Source organism: Gouania willdenowi, chromosome 14 (genome assembly GCF_900634775.1).
Source record: "Gouania willdenowi chromosome 14, fGouWil2.1, whole genome shotgun sequence".
Classification (NCBI taxonomy): domain Eukaryota; kingdom Metazoa; phylum Chordata; class Actinopteri; order Blenniiformes; family Gobiesocidae; genus Gouania; species Gouania willdenowi.
This window is the reverse complement of record NC_041057.1, coordinates 24,347,146-24,365,265: the sequence shown is the minus strand read 5'-3', so window position 1 is coordinate 24,365,265 and position 18,120 is coordinate 24,347,146. Positions and strand designations below refer to the sequence as shown.

Genomic DNA, 18,120 nt, shown 5'->3' with positions numbered 1-18,120 from the left:
CTAAGACACGAGTGGCCCTTGAACAGATAGCAACAGTGCACTCCCTCTTCTTGACCCCTTTCTTTGTTCCTAAGAGCACTTTCTATCTCAGCAATGTAACTCTGCTGCAGTTTTGTAAGTATCCTGCAGTCCTTATCAGGCAGCACTGTGACTGCAGCATTCCCACTCAAGGAAGGACGGAGCAAAATAAGCATGACTAGAAATGATGTCTAATCCAGTTCTACCTGATAAAAAATCACCCAAGTAGAGACATGATAACCTGATGTTGCAAAGTATTTTAACTCCCCAAAAAAGCCCTAAAACCACTGCAAAATCCTCTGAAATAGCAACGTTTTGGAGGGTTTTCAAATTCAATCACATTCCTCCGTCTCTTCCAGATTAGCAATTTTTTCTGTAAATGACAAATGTGATGTCAGTAAAATGTCTTAAGGAATCAGTGTGAAAGTTATTTTTTTCCCATACTAATACATGACCATTGCGCAGCGCTTGACAATAACAATGTCAGATAGCCTCGAGTTCGCCTGTTACTATTGTCTGTGTTGCTATAGTTACTATATGATGTGTAGAATGTGTCTCTGTGTGTGAGGAAAATGCCCTAAGATTGTGAATTTAACCTGACAGCAGCATGCAAATTCCTCCTTTTACAATGGATTTTTTTTATACTCAAACTACCAACCTTCAACATGCAAATTTCAAGTTTATTCAGACAGCCAAATATTTTCAGACATTCCATGAATTTCAACCATTATTATGCTTGGATAATAATGTTTTTTCTTTGTTTTTTCATCTAGAGCAAGTATGTGAAGTATGATGTTTGATCTGCCAACTCTGTTGGCAGCAATGTAGAATTGTCCATGGCTGAAGAACTCTCTTGTGCAGAAAACACCAACGCATTGTAAAGACTGACGCTGTGACTTGTTTGCAGTCATGGCAAAGCAGGGTCTCATTGGAAATTGTTTCCGTCGCAAAGTGAATGGAAAGATGTAGTCAGATGGTGGTGATTCATGGAATTAAGAGAGTGCACCTGGCATACACCATATACTGTGGCAGTATTTGTTCTATGATGTATCTTGAGCCATTGCAATGTCCATTTTGTCAGTCAAAGTTTCGCAGTAGCATGATCAGCATTCCCACCTTTAAAGTTATGCGATGAGGAAGCATTCCGGATGGGCAGAGTGAATTTAAAAACTCAGTTGGGTACATATGGTGACTTTCAAAATCTGCAGTGCAACATGTTCTTCTCCTGGAAATATCTTGGTCATGTACTTATTTACTATGACTTCAGACTTAGTTGGGCTTAAAATAACATGATCGCAAAGCCACGTTGGACTGTAAATGTTGACCAGCATGTCTTGTCTCCTCCCCTCATGGTCATGCATCTAGCGCGCTGCTCGCACTTCATTTCAGCATCTTGAAGCCTTGACTGGAGTGCGGCATTGCTGGCCCGGCAGGCATCATGTGATTCAGCTGACTCAGCACCACGTGCATGGCGCATTGCCTGACGTTCTTTCTTTGTACGATTGGCTTTCAGCATGTTAACATCCACAGACAGGTGAATATGAAATTGGACTGCAAAAGAAAAAAAACTGCAGGATTCAGGATTGGCAAATGAAAATTATGCTTTGTTTAGAGTTGATGAATTTGTCTGCTGTCATTTATAACTGTCATCAGTTCTTAAATGTTATAAATGATAACATCATCACTGTGGAGCTAGGACAGATGACATCACCACTGAGTCCGTCTACTCAGGAAGTGGGGTGTCCAATCAAATCCAATGTCGCACACCACTGAACCAAGCAGCAGCCATGTTGAAAGTCTCAGCTCTGTCTGTCCACGAACCGCAGATATATTTGAGCCACAGACAGAAAGACTGACACACAGACAGAGATTCCTTGTGTTTATAAATAGATAGATAGATAGATATAACAAAAACTATTGTGCAATCTCTAAATAAGAGATATAAGAGTAATAAGCTCTTTTTTGTTTTTTTACTCACCCCTGCTCTTCCATCATTTCCTGGAGCTCCATGCATTTGAGTTCAACCCTCCTCTTTCTCTCATGATCCAGGATTTCTCTATGTGGTTTCTTTACCAGGACAGGCTCTGCTTTGAGCTCCTCCTTCTCCTCTGTGCCTGTCTGGCCCTCCTCAGTTTTAGCTTGCAGCACTGTTGTTGATCCTTCTGCTTCTGTCCCAGGTACCACGTGCTGAGCCACTCCATTTGCACTGTCTTTGGGAGATGGCACCTTTGCTGCATCATACATGATTGCTTGAGTCTGCAAACAGATACGATGGAGAGAGAAGATTAGAGTAGGGAAACTCTTTTAAAGGAGCAGTCTGCAACTCTTATAAAAGTGACTTTTTGTCATATTTACTAAAGCTGTCACTACATAAAGACAGTTTTACATCAAACTAGTAGTTTGTGTGAAAAAAACAGACTCATTGAGTCACCCCTGCTGCTCCTGCTGCCTTTGGCAGATTATCAGAATGCACCGCGACCGAGAAAAAATAACCAATCAGAGCCAGGATTGCGTTTGATGGGCTGTCTGACAGCTGTTGCTCACAGGCCCCGCACCTTTCCCGGAGCTAGAGCACCATCTTTTTTACAGTGTATGGTCTGGAGGAGTAGAAGGTGGAATTGGTGACTTTTCTGCTTGAAGGGTAATTACTTCTGCTTGATTTACATTATGTTTGATTTGTAATTGTTACACTAGAAATCTGTGGTCATGTGTTCATATGCGTGCAGCAGCCTCCGTGTGGCTGCTGTAAGTGACACTGAGTTGTTGCTGCTGCTGCTGAGGTTTGTGCACGTAGAGAGAGAGAAGCACTGCAGTAATATGCTTTTAACAGAGCATGTTATATGACTGTGATGTTGCTGTTGGACAAACGTTAGCTTGTTAGCTCCTCTGAGGGAGGGACTTTGGAACGTTTGGAGGCAGGGCAGGAGAGCAGCGGGGAGGGAGGGATCTGAGAGTTGTGGATTGCACCTTTAACTGATCCAAATGGCAGGAACTCCTCATTTGTTACAGGGAGCAATTTGTCACATGGTTTGTATTTATTAACATTGAAATTGTAGTAAGTTATATCTACATTTTCTATTCTACTGATTAGAACCACGTGAATTAAGTTTGGCACTGCCATATTGCGGCACCTGGGGAGCAGTTGGGGTTAAGTGACTTGCTCAATATCCCACAGCGATGGCCCGAGTGAGATTAGAACGCCAACCTTCCGATTACAAGCCCAGCGTTCTTAACCACAGTTATAGCTTTAGCACGGGTGGTTGCTGCCAGAGCACCACCTTGGCCAAAGTCATTTGAGATACTTTTCTCACCAGTTTTGCTGGAGCTCTGTTTACAATCTTCCTCTGAGGAATCCGAGTTAGGGGGAGCAGCGGCGGCTGTATTGATACGAGTGAGCTCCTAAGTTTGTCGTACTGCCAGTGTAAGAGGTAACAGCATGGCATTCTTTACAAACGACCTGTGTCATGTCAAGTTTGCCATCTTTCTGTGCTTGATTTGAAGTTTTTAGACACGTTATAAATCTCTCGTGGACCTCCATGTTATTGTAACTTTGTTACCATACAAAAGTGCTTCCCAGCTTCAGTCTGTGTTCAAAACAAAACGCGAAGCAGTGATGGTGCATTCAATGTGCCTCGGAAACACAGAGATATAATGAAAACAGGAACAATAGAGTCAGAAAAAGGATGAATGGATGAAAAAATTGATGCAAAGATGGATTTTACCGATGCAAGCGTGCAGTGAACGATGCATCACGATTTCACCCGTCAATTGCATAGATGTAAACTGAATGAATCGATGCACTTGCGTCGCACACGTTTGTATCTAGATACATCTTCACATCCTTAGTAAACATATCACAACCTGGATATCCTTTACAACAAAAACGTTTCAAGGATTTGTGTAAGCAACAACTGGTCTGAGGTCTGCACCTATAGGAAGCGAGTAGCTGAGAGGAGTGCTGTTTGTGATTTGATGCAAAGCTCTCTGGACAGGCTGCAGTTTCTGCCTGACCTGAGCAGCAACAATTTGCAAACATTCTCACAAACCATTACTGACACATTCATCACCCTCTCTCCAATACAAACACACACAATTAGTAGGGCCCTATAATTTCCACGTTAACGGAACTGTGGACGGAATCACGAAATCGTCCAATGAAAACGGAATAAGCTGTGGGCTGCAGCCTTCATTAGCTTCACCTGCTCAGAGCGTTTGAGCAACATCTCATCAGTGCTACAGAGGATCTGGGGAAAAACTTCTGTTGTTGTGGACAAGACCACCGATGCCAGGGATTGTAGAGTCTTAAACATCGCAGGCTAATGATAGCTTCTAGTACTGTAAAATATTCTGGCCCCTAGTGGTGGAGTAACTGATGATTCATGTGTCCACTTGATTTTTGTTTAATTATTATGGTCTGCAATGATGTCATCAGGATAGTTTAAATTAAGTTAATCTAAATCAAGTCGATCAAAACTTAATCAATAAACCTGCTCAGATTCAGAAAACAATTGATCCCTGAGAGGAAATTGGGTGACATTAATGCTGCTCTCATACAGTTGGGTCCATATATAATTGGACACTGACACAATTATTTTCTTTTTATTCATTAAATGAAACATATTCCAATTATAGTTATTTAATGGACATGGACATAAAGTGCAGTCTCAGCTTTCATTTGAGGGTATCCACATTCAGATTGAATGAAGTGTTTACGAGTTTCAGCTTCTTAACATGCGCTACCCTGTTTTAAAAGGGACTAAAAGTGATTGGACAATTAAAGCTTTTTTGTTTCCTCATAGAAGTTAAAAACTAATATTTTCTGAAAAAATTGATAAATATTTCTAAAAAACTGAATTTTAAAAAAATAATGTGGAAAACACATAATTTGAGGAAAAATAAAATGTATTTTATAGAGCCCTAAAATGCAACAGTGTAGCAGTGATGACTTTAGTCTTAACATTTTTTTTCTTTTGTTTTTCACAACACCCTGTCAGGAGAGAGCTCAGTCAAACTATTACAGCACGTTTGCAACCTCAAATTGTTGCTTGATTTCTTCACTGAAAAGGAGCAGCGGGTCATAAATTGGCCAACAAACGGGCATTCACGGGCATAGCAGGTTTCCCTGGCATTGTTGGTGTTAATGATGGCACATCTGCATAACTGCACCATCACAATCATACAATTAATAGTATCAAAGCAGGGTTCTCGCCAGCACTGTTGAGCGTAAGGGCCTCCTACGGTGTATTTTTGTTCTCTTTCTTCTCTGGAGTGATGTTGCTCCCTACGGTGTGTTTCGTAGAAGGCTTTTCTGTTGTTTTTTTCCAATTTTAATCATAATAATTGTTGTACACTTGGACTTCCAGGCGTGCCTGTGTTGTTTTAACTCTGAGAAACACATACATCAGCCGCACTGTCTATTTTATATAGGCGATTTGCTCGAATGCATCTGTTTTTACCTGAGGACCCCGCATTCCCCCTATGCTGTGAAAAATTCCTGGTAAGAACCCGAGTGACATGTAGCTATGCGGTAATAAATGCAAAAGAGTTTGACTGATGCTGTTCGAAACACTGATACATATATACATCAGACTGGTAAAGTGATCCTATCCTTTAATAACATGGTATTTTGTTTTTTTGTTTCCCTCGAATCCATATAATATTAATTTACCTTAGACTGGTTCAAAAATAAAGGCAGCTCACTGTTTTGTGTGGGAATGAGGGATAGGAGTTGATTTTGGTTGTTTATTTATTTACTTTTTTTACTGATGTTGAGCAAGTGGGATGTTAATAACTAGAAGTTAAAAAATATATAAAATCACATGAAACTTAGTTTCCTCTTAAAGTTCATCAAAGTGTTTAGTGTTAAAATGTTCATTTACTTTGGTTTTTTCTTGTTTATAAACCTTGAATGGTTAAAGAAGAGTGTTTTGTTTGTTTGTTGTTTTGTTTTTTTTGTTGGTTCTGTTGTTTTGTTTTAGCAGAGGCACTGCAATCCTAATAAATAAAACATCACCTTTCACAGTATCAAAAGTGATTGCAGACCCGAAAGGACGTTATATCATGGTGTCAGGAAGGCTATATGGTAACTTAATAACATTAGTGCATATTTATGCTCCCAATTTTTATGATGAACAATTCATGTTTTCAATATTCTCAAATATACCAAATTTATATTCGCATCAGCGAATTGTAGAGGGGGATTTTGATCTTGTAATGGATACAAATCCAGTGTTGGGTTACAAGTAACGCATTACTGCCCCAACGTCACTTTTGACAGTCACTAATACTGTAATGCAATATATTTCTAAAGAAATAATGCCGTTACCGTTACAATATGGTGCGTTTGTCCATTACTTTGCTAGCTGCAGTGTACTTCCTGTTTACAGTGGCGCTACATATTTTTGCGGGATGCCATACCAAACACGGTAAAACAGTAGAAGAAGAAGCATTGTCAGCGTGTTTCTGTTTACATCACGTGCGCCAATCATGGCGAGTCAATGCTTTTTTCAGTAACTAGCACAACACTGTACAAATTTGGATAAGTCATCACACAGACCAACAAATCTAACCTAATGAGCAAGAACTATTCATAAATTTATAAAAATATATAAAATAACTGACCCATGAAGAACTTTATAATCCCCAACACCAGACAGTATTCTTCATTTTCACCTGTTTATCATTCATGCTCCAGGATAGATTTATTTTGATTGACTGCAAACTTCTACCTCTACTTAAACATTGCAAATATGAAACTATGGTATTGTCTGACCACAGCCCAGTAGCCTTACAACTAGCAATCAGTAATAAATGCACTTCAAGGAAGTGGAACTTTGATAATAGTTTGTTATCAGATAACAAAACTGTTCAAGAAATTAAGAAACAAATATATTTATTTTTATATACCAACAATTCACAAGGGCAACTGTGCGAAGCATTGAAAGCTTATATTTGAGGACAAATAATTTCATGGAGCAGTCTTATTAAAAGGAAAGAAAGAGAAAGGGAAACTAAAATAATGGATGAAATAGCAGAAATAGTCAACATTCAAATTCACTCTTGTTAGATTTACACAAAAATAAACTTTCTCTGCAAACAAAACTTAATCTAATTTATAAAACAAAAACTACAAAAAAGTTTTAGCTCAAGGTAAATGCAGACACTATGAACAAAGAGAAAAAACTGCAAAGATGTTGGCTCATCAAATCAGAGAGCAAGTTTCATCTAGACTGATAACAGAAATATGTACAGACTCAGGACAAACCACAATTGACCCAAAAGAGATAAATATTGTTTTCAAAACTTTCTACCAAAAATTATATTCAAAAGACTCAAGGTATGACCCAAATTTATTTGATAATTTCTTTAGAAAAATTGATGTTCCAGCAATTGATAATGAGCATAAAAAACCAATTTAAAAAAAAACAGGAAGAGATAGAAATAGACATTCAAAAAAGGCAAAGCTCAGATGGCTACACATCAGAATTTTATAAAAGATTTAAACCACAGATATCCCCTATTCTGTTACAGGTATTCAATGAAGCACTGATCAAAGACCAATTGCCACCAACTTTTTACCAAGTAACCATTTCTTTAATTCATAAAAAAGATAAAGACCCACTGGATCCTGGCAGCTATAGACCAGTGAGTCTTCGATGTAAATATACTTGCCAAAATGTTGACATTGGAAAGAATCCTTTCAACACTGGTGTCTCAAGACCAAACAGGGTTTATAAAAGACAGACAACTGTTCTTCAATATTCAAAGGTTATTAAATATTATCCATACAAAAGACACAGAATCTTCACATTCTGATATTGTGCTTTCAACAGGGTCAAATAGGACTAATTATTTTTGACTCTGTCTAAATTATAAATTTGTTTCTTTGGCAAATTTCTCTTTAAGTCGCTCTATGAGGCAGGGACGCCCATTATCACCAATGCTTTTTGCACTCGTTATTGAACCCTTGGCCATCCTACTGCGAACAACAGGGGATCACACGGGGAGGAACTGAACACAAAGTATCATTATATGCAGATGACATGTTATTATATATTTCAAACCCATATAAATCAGTTCCAGCAATAATGAAAATATTGGGGGAATTTGGCATAGTATCTGGTTATAAATTAAATTTAGCAAAAAGCATATTATTTCCAATAAACTTAAGGGCTGAAAAAGGTATTAATACATTGATGACCTTTCCGTTCCAGTTTAAATATCTTGAAATAAATATTACAAAGGAATATTTGGGACTTTAAAAGCAAAACTTTTCAAAATTACATGATCAAACAATAAAGAACCTTGAAAAATGGACAAACTTGCCAATTTTGGCCTCTAATCTCCCATGTGCGTAAGTCCAAAAAGTCCGCTGTTTTAGGCTGCGCGCTATTCTTCCCCTGTACTTAAGTCAGTCACTGTGCACCTTCATCCCAGTTACGCACTCTGGGTGGAGCAGCCCTGAAATGTGGGAGTCCTTTTTCCTCCTATGCGCTTCTAACCCTGGAATAAGTGCACCGCTCCAATAAGGTGAAACGTTATATTGCACTAGAAATATGGACTTAGTTACATTTGAAGCCACACGGACTTGTGCGTCGTGCAGCACCAGCTGTGATCACTCAGCTACTGCTGCGTGACGAACTAAAACCCTGACAGACGCAGACTTCTATATTGGTCACAGTGATTCAACTATTTTCATACTATGTCCAACGAAAAGTCAGTTTGATCCACTACAGAGTGAAACAAACTGTCATATGAGGATAAGGATTGACCAGAAACTGTTCCCACACGTATTTCAGGTTAAATAATTTATATTTAAAACTGCGTATTATGGAAGCCAATAGTTCTGTTTCACTGCAAACATCCCTCTGTATTAAAGCAGGACGCTCTGCTTTAATACTCCAACTTCATTTGGAATAGAAAAAATCCAAGATTTAAAAAAGCCTTCCAACAAAGACCAAAACCACAAGGTGGTATGGGGTTGCCTTGTTTTTGGCTTTACTACTAGCCTTTTAATATCCGTGCTATGTCACTGTGGAATGATACGGGGGCCACTGTTTCGGCAAGGATGGAAAATCAGATCAGTCTTCCCTCCTCGTTAAAGGCAATATTATACCCTGCTTTGCCAATAACAATGAAAACTGGTAATTCAGTGGTTTCCCATTCTGTAAAAAATTGGGCACATATCAGTAAACACTTTGAATGGAAGGAAGCTTCCTCACTCATCCCTATTACTAATGATCACACATTCATCCCATCTTTGTCAGGATCACCATTTCATCAATGGTACCTTAAATGAATACATTCTGTAAAGGATGTGTTTGTGAATAAAAAAATTCCCTCATTTAACCGCTTAAAAGAAAAATGTAATTTACACAAACAACATTTTTTAAAAATACTTGCAGATTCCAAATTTTGTTCAGACCACATTCCCATCTTTTCCATCTTTTTACAAGTGGAGAAAATAAAATTTCAATTGAGAGAAAAGATAAACATTTTCAATTTAATCTGACAACCTTGTATAGACTGCTTTAATAACAATAAATATTAAACAGTTTGTTATTCACTCCCCCCTTTTTTCTTTTTAATTTCTTATATTATTCATTCATGCCTTTTATGTGTGTATGCGTATGTATATTTATATGTAAACATATATATATTGTTTTTTTTTTATATTTGATTTTTATTTATTTTTTACTAGTTTTCGTATCTGGGTATTATGAGTGCAACGCTAACATTTGAATGCATAATCATCCAATCAAGCTGTACTTGCATGTTTCTGAAAACTGAAATAAAAAGACAGCACAAGACAAAGCAAGCAGCACGGGCAGAAAAAAGAGGGAGAGGGAACAGACAAAAAAGTGTCCGCCTTCATTGAGAGAAAGAGTAGCATTGAGGTTCTAGCTGCAACATGTTTAGCATTTCGGTTGAAAAGCTCCGCTGGAGGAGGAAGCGCTCCGGTGATTCCGCAAACTCTTTCTTGCACAATTTCCACACAACTGGGCTTTTGTTTTCCATCGTGGCTCAGGTGGCAGTGGGTCGTCTTCTGATCGAGAGGTTGGGGGTTCGATCCCAGTACCTGACTATGTGTCGAAGTGTCCTTGGGCAAGACACTGAACCCTAAGTTGCTCCCAGTGGTCAACTAGCGCCTTGCATGGCAGTCCTGTCCCATTGGTGTGTGAATGTGAGAGTGATTGGGTGAATGAGCTGATATGTAAAGCGCTTTGAGACTGCTTCAGTGTGGGGATAAAGCGCTATATAAAATCAAGTCCATTTACCATCCGGTGCGTTTTCTAAACTAAAATTAACGTGCAAAAGGCACAAAGACTTCTCCTTCTGTTCTCCCTTTGTAGTCAGTGTATCAGTATTATGGGTACACTGGGAAACATTCCGCTTTGATTGGGGTTAAAAAAACTTACATACAATTTCTATAAGAATTTGTTCCCATGTGCATGAATGAGGAAATGTCAAATGAAGGGGCAGCAGATGAGAGAAAAATAAACATAATAACAATTAATTGGTGTTTATATAGCGCTTTATCATATACACTTAAAGCGCTTTACAGAATTAAGGGAACCACCAACACTCACACACTACATTCATACTAGGCAATGTGGATAAAATGTCTTGTCCAAGGACACAATGACATACCACTGGAGTGACTGTCCCCCACTGTGGCACCTGGAATTCTCAGTGATTTCCCATGCAACTACTAAACAGGCCCAGACGTACTTAGCTTCCGAGATCTAACGAGATCGGGCAATGACAGGCTGATGTAGTACACTTTTCAAGGTTGTCCTCATGGTAAATAATAAATCAGGATCACTGAGAAAAGTTCTGTTCTGGTGCTCTTAAGCCTTGATATCTAACAGAGACGGTCACATACAATCCAGTTGTACATTAAGAGCAGACAGGCAAGTCCGGAGTAAAGGAAATTGCTTAGGCCATAGCTGTGTTTTAACCATTAACTATGCTGCTTTTCCTTCCATGAAATGCCTGCGTCACAGCAAAAAAAAGGAGATAGCATGAAACAAACTGATTTCACATCTCCTCAGGTAGAAAAATTGCTGCAGCATCAGATATTCCTACATCAAATGACAATGCACTCAACCAAGTATTAATGCACTAATTCTCCAATGCCTCCTTGAGTGTTTTTTTCTTTGGAGTAGGCCAAAGTGCTGGTGGGCTAATGAGTGTATAACATGTTTACATGCCTGCGGACATTGCTGATAGTGTGAAAAATTTGCATTTTTCTAATTTTTGGAGGGCATCCTGCTCTAATCTACTGTTTGTCTTAAGACTGTTTTTCTATTCACACAGATTGGAAGAGGAAGCTTTAATTTCTGAGCATGAAAGAGGAAAGGACAAAATTAAACTGTAAAAGCCAGTGTGAACTTTTGTGGAGTTAAATGAATCATTTTATTACACTATTCAGTTATATTTTAGTGACAGTTAGCCACTAAAATAGACTATTAGAAAATCAAGTCATGATTGAAAACAGGTGACCATTGACCTAGCAAGCGCAAAAACCAGTCACACCAGAACCCTATTTTCATTCAAGCCTACCAATGCTACAATTTCATTTAGAAGACGCTTTTTTCCAAAGCAACGTACAACACAAGCAAGAATTTAGACTAGAGGAAAAGTGCTTCAAGTTTGCTTGGCCGCAGGTGCTGCTACGATAACTAGGATACTAGGATAACAATCTAACCACAAATAACCACAAGTAACAATTCAGCATCAATATCAACAATGTCATTCAACATTCAACAACACTCAACATTGTGAGTGCTAAATATTCACTAAGAGTTGGGTTAGATCATCTGACTCAATCTACTCCTAAGGACAACGGAGAAGGGTCAGATCAAGTGCCTAACCGGGGGTTTCCACTGGATACGTCTCCGCTGCGCCACGGCACCAATCCAGTTTTTCCCCACTATCCGCCGTCCGGTAATCCCCATCGGTTGCGTTTTGAGTGCGCCACGGTGCACTCCGCTTGGACAACTGTGACGTCAAGAGACAGATAAGTTCTCACGATAATTATATAATTGCGTGAGAACACAGTGAAAGGTATGTGTTATAAACCCAACAATTAACAGATAAACAGGTCAGTGTTCCTAACGAAGGACTACAAGAAGGTTGGACATTTTTTAGCAACAGCCAACAGAGAAGAGATAAAACTGCACCATTTAAACATGAACTAAATCAAAGTTGCTGCAGTTTACAGTGCAGTTACAGTATGAGAGAAAACAATATAGTGAATGTGATTTTGTTTTTACACATTATGACGTTTTGGTGATGTAGTTACTTGAAATATAATCTGAAGTGTTTTATTTTGAAAAGTAACCCGGTATTTTATTGCAGAATACGTGTTTAATTTCCTGTTTAGCTTCATTTGCTCTGTGCTGATTGATACGTCGTGCTCCGGTGTCCGCCAGAAATAGAAGCCCTGTGTATATCTGGCGGAGGGCACCGGACTGCCGCAGCTGGGAAGGAGCAGACACGCACCGCAGCGGACCCGGTGGAAATTAATACATAGACTAAAGTGGAAACCTATCAGCTCCGGTGACGCGGCGGTGACGTAACGCAGCAGAGCCGCATCCAGTGGAAATTGGGGGTTAGTGTTCCCTGACCAGTTGAGTCTTTAGACGTCTCCTAAAAGTAGAAAGGAACTCTGCGAATCGTACAAAGTCGGGTAATTCATTCCACCATTCGGAACAACAGAGGAGAATAGTCTAGCTAGAGATTTTGGGTGTACGCATATTGCCAGCTCGAACCATTCCAAACTAGCTCTGTGCACGTTTGAAACCATAGGCGGCCATTTTCTGTCCTGCATAGGTGTAAACTGCACCTCAGGGGAGTTAACGGCTCGCTTGGGCTCAATGGTCCCACTGGAAGAGGTGAGCAAAACCCTGCACCAGTTTGGCGCGGTTGGTGCAAACACACAAAACTCGACTCGATACGTGCACAAAACGTGATATCTTTGGTACCGCACGATGCTATATGGCACAAAAACATCCGCATTCCGCAATGTTGATGAAAAGGTCAAAATTGGCTGAGGAGATGGCGTTACCTGAGGGATATACTAGAATGGCATCTCCTGCACATGCAAGATGATGTGTAACAAAAATGAATCAGAAAAATTAAAAGTAAACACATTTTAAAGAACTAAATATAAATGGACTAAATTTTATATAGCGCTTTATCACCACACTGAAGCAGTCTCAAAGCGCTTTACATATCAGCTCATTCACCCAATCACTCTCACATTCACACACCAATGGGACAGGACTGCCATGCAAGGCGCTAGTCGACCACTTGGAGCAACTTAGGGTTCAGAATCTTGCCCAAGGACACTTCGACACATAGTCAGGTACTGGAATTGAACCCCCAACCTCTCGATCAGAAGACAACCCTCTACCACCTGAGCCACGGTCGCCCTATATATATATATATATATATATATATATATATATATATATATATATATATATATATATATATATATATATATATATATATATATATATATATATATTGTGGACAGAAACAAAGGAAGACAAGCCAGTGACCTAAATATATTAGTCTTCCAGTTTTATTTTGTTATTCACAACATAATCAAGGCTTTATCTCATAATTATGACCTTTTCTAATGACTGACAGGTGTATCATTCTGAATATGTATCTAATAGTTGTGGATTTGTATCAACTATGACTTGTCTTAAGACAAGATTTTTTTTTACAAATCTGAGAATTATAAACTTTATAATATAATGCAATCATAACTTTTAATCATAAATATGACTCTTCTCAAAATAACTACTTTTGTATATATTTATTGTCACACAATATCTCATTGTCAGCATCAGTGAACTTTTTTTGTCACATCAGAAATGTGTAAAATATTCACTGGAAACTTCTCTGGTGGTGTGTGCCATGAAAGGATGACATTATTAGTGCAGCCCTGCACACCATTGTTGTCGTATTTAAGTCTCATTATACCCAGACTTAAAAACAATCTGAAATTAGTATTAGTAGTGACTCAGGTCAATCACCTTTATTATGCATTATAAAAATCTGTCCTAGAAACATATAAACCTTCCTTAAGTCTGTCATTCATTTATACAATGAAAAACACATCCTCAAGGCTTACAGAACATTAAATAATCATTGAATATACACTTCAATAAATAAGTGCATCAAATGGTCCCATGCTGACTCTGAGCTTTATTGTGTCTGTTATTCAGTAATCAGAATTCCTTTATTAATTCCAGGGGAAAACTGCTTTTTATCAGAGCCTTTTTAAAACCTGGAAACTGTTTTTTATGGAAAAGACTAGAGCCCACAATGTCCCTACACTGGCTGCCGGAGGAGCCTCTGATCTACGGGGCCCATCAGGACACATCATTAATGGGCCTCACTCATGCTCTCGTCTCTTTTAATGTTTCACTGAGAAAGACTGTGGGCCTGAACTGAACATTGTAGCAGCAGTGACCTCTGCCCTTGGTCTCTGGTCTGCACAATTCATAGAAAGAGTGCTTGGACTGTTGCGTCTCAGACTGACGGGAGAGAAGGAGATGCTGCAGAACTACTGTAACAAGAAGGAAGTGCCTGATGACAGTGACCCCCCATTTCCTTAAATAGGTCTGACAATTAAATCTGGTCTACCAAATTAACATTTTAAAGTGTATGATGACAAATGTTTTAACGTTTACAATGTTGGAGGTAAGGAGTTGTTTTTAGTGTGTGGTAAAGTATTGAAATGTTGTACAGCATTGTAATCACTCATCTGCTGCTGATTAATTCAAACTGTGACAGACGCTGACTTCTGTCCACATTTGCCACAGAGATTCAACTATTTTCATACTATATCCAACGTAAAGTCACAGTTAGAGCCACTATATTATATTTAAATGAGGCTCAGCTCAGGTCACTTTAAACAATTTATATTTAAAACTGCGTATTATGGAAGCCAATAGTTCTGTTTCACTACAAACATCCCTCTGTATTAAAGCAGGACGCTCTGCGGCCGGGTAACTCCCTCATATCTCCAGTGCATCTAACTCGGTCACGCATTAAGCGATGATGATGATAATGATGATGATGAAGGTGATGATGATGATGATCAAGGAAAGAGATTTTAACTGTGACTCAGTCTAACTGCAATAATCTGATCAAATCAACCTGTTACATTGTTTATCAATGAAGGCATTTCAAATTAAGAGTGAACTTTATCATTTTCACAGATTTCAATGACATTTACAAGCGTTGGGAAAACTCCATGTTCCGTGATTTCTAGACAGCCGAGAAAAAAAATGACATCACCGCCTCCTTTCCTTCAACCCGCCTTCATTCACACATATGCGCTTTGGGTCTACCTTACACGCAATGGGCATGTCAGCAGCCTGGACTGGATAATACGCATAGGAGAGAAGCGCGTAACTGCAGACGCGCAAGAAAGCGTTTAAGTCCAGACGGGAGAATAGACCCCTAAATGAAAATGTGTTGAACAGCTGAGTTGAAACTAAGTGGAGAAAGTGGTTAAAAGTGGCTGACCACATCAAGCCAGTGTGGAGGGATTTTTATAAAAGCCCTCTGAACAAGTGATCTGGTGATCTGCAAAGGAGGATTTTAAATGGAGCTATAGCTGTGAACTCTTTTGTGTGTCATTTAAATCCTTCTGTGTCTAATTAGTGTTTTTATTGTGGGGCTGTTGAAACCATTTTTCACTGTTTTTCAGAGTGTGTTCGACTCAGCAATCTGTTTGGAGTTTTAAAGAATGTTTTTATGGATTTTAATGAAACGTGGTCTAAAACAGTTTTTAAAATGGAAACTTTTAAACTTTTTATCAGGACAAGCAAAACTGGCAGTCTACCTTAGAAAAAAAAAATAGAGAACAGGCAAGGGAAGGAAGTTTCTGACCTCTTCCCGTCATTAGTGAGGGCCAGAGTCTGGGTGGACTTTCGGTTGTATTCAGCCATGGCTAATTTGAAAGAATTTATTCAAATGTGGTATGGAGGGATAATGTGCTCTGTATAACATGAAAAGGTTGTCTGTGTAGATCTGGATGAAAGATTCCAGGTAGGCAGAAGCCGCTCTTGTCACTGTTTTATAAGCCAGAAGAAGAGTTTTGAATTTGATTCGAGCTGCAGCTGGAAGCCAGTGAAGACAAATTAGCAGTGAAAGCCAGAAGTGCTGCTGCATTCTGGATCATCTGCAGAGGTTCAAAATGTCCATGCAGGGAGGCCTGCCAGAAGGGAGTTGCAGTAGTCAATGTGTGAAATCACAAGGGCCTGTAACAGAAGCTGTGTGCCCTGTTGCGTCAGGTAATGCTGTGAGATATGGAGAACATTTTATTTAACAATATATATCCCGATATAGTATTCAGTGCCAGCTGTTTTTGAGCATTTTGACTGATTTTAAAGACCAACAGAATATTTTCTACTATCTGAAATCTGACAGCAGATTCTGAAAGATTGAAGCCTCTAAAAAGTAATTTGTTTCTGGCTCGTTTCATTCTTTTGTAATCAGCCGTTGAATAGAGCAAGTTTTACACAAATCTTCAGTTTCAGAGCAAAAAGCTGAGAAAACAGCCTTTTTCTAAAAAACCCTGTCAGTGACTTTAAAGCTTTTTTTTGCTTTAATGACAACTAACATCTGAACATTGTTTCCTTATATAAAACAAAACAAAAAAAACACTGAGACCGGGCTTTTGATGGGAAATTTATTATTATTTTGCTATCTGGGTCAGCGTTGAATGGATTTCTTACAGTATTTTGGAGTTCCTCTAAGTTTCTCTCCCTTTAGTCTGCACACACGCAACTTCCTCTTCCTCCCAACACGCAGCGATGACCCGTTTAGCCCTGTCAGTTGATGGTTTTATCTCACCATCGCAACATTATTTACTTTTCTTTTTTTTTTCGCAACATTATCAATAATCTACTCATGACCATACATGTTTTGTGTTAGTATGTGGAGCTGTGAGCTGCTGGATACGTCACTATATCACTCCGTAGCGCCATAATCTCAATCGTTCCTGCTTCTTCCTCCTTTGCTGGGTAGCATCAGTGGCTAATCTTTCATCTAAAGGTGTACTGCTGCCATCTTCAGGGCACAGTTAGTCACTACAACACGCCACAGCTTAGATATTGATGAGGGACCTCCACCAGGGTGTTTTCTAGTAATCCTCGTGAAAAAACGCAAATTTATGGGCACAAGTAGATTGGATTCAAGCCAGGCACTGATCTGTGTTTGAACTGAAGACAAGCTGAAACGACAATAAGCTCAGTCGTAGACATATGTAGTTGAAGGCAGCATTCTTTCATCCATGTGGATATACCAGCCAGACACACTGATATCCGAGCTGAGATCGTTGTTTCATAAGGTGGAAAAGACAGGAAAAGTGTAGAGTGTCGTCAGCATAGCAGAAGTAGGAGAAGCAATGCGAGCGGATCACTACACTAAGTGAGGTGGTGTGTAATACAAATAGTAAGGGACCAAGCACTGACCCCTGATCGATAAGCCATGTGATTCAGACACTTCTCTCAGCCATGAAAAGATCTACCTGCGAGGTAGGACTTGAAGCACAACAGAACAGATCCTGAGAAGCAAAGTTCAGAGTGTGGAGAGGAGAATTTCATGGTTTACATTGTCAAAGGCAGAAAAAAGGTCTAACAACAGTAGAAAAGAGGATTGACCAGCAGCTCTGGCCAGTCGCAGTAATAATTTGACTGACAGGAGTGCAGTCTCAGTGGAATGGTCACGCCTTAAGCAAGATTGATAGGAGTCAATGAGGTTGTTGTTCTGCCGATGAAGGGGGCACTTGGTTAAATACTGTGCAGTCAAGTATTTTAGACAGAAATGGCAGAACTGAGACCGGCCAAACTACCATGAAGACGGGCTGCTGTACTTTGGATAACGAAGGTTTCTGTGTATTTCCACGTATTCTGATTAGTTTTAATGGATGAGTTTCCATCTCCACATGAAATCACATCCTCACTGCATATCAGTCCTTTTACAGCTTTTTATGGTCACTTTTTACTGGAACCAGACTGATATACCGCTCCGTCCGCAACCCGTGCACCATTGCCTCAGCAGCGATCA

At 39.2% G+C, this 18,120-nt stretch overlaps 1 protein-coding gene across 3 annotated transcripts in view; it reads right to left on the bottom strand.

Annotated features, from left to right (window-relative positions):
* Positions 1 to 18,120, bottom strand: part of srrm3 (serine/arginine repetitive matrix 3) — a 98,343-nt gene that overhangs the window by 47,685 nt on the left and 32,538 nt on the right. For all 3 annotated transcript variants that reach the window (XM_028466290.1, XM_028466289.1, XM_028466291.1), the window contains one exon: positions 1,997 to 2,274. In XM_028466290.1, coding sequence (XP_028322091.1) covers positions 1,997 to 2,262 — 266 coding nt within the window. In that variant the 5' untranslated portion in view covers positions 2,263 to 2,274. The remainder of the gene's footprint in view (positions 1 to 1,996; positions 2,275 to 18,120) is intronic.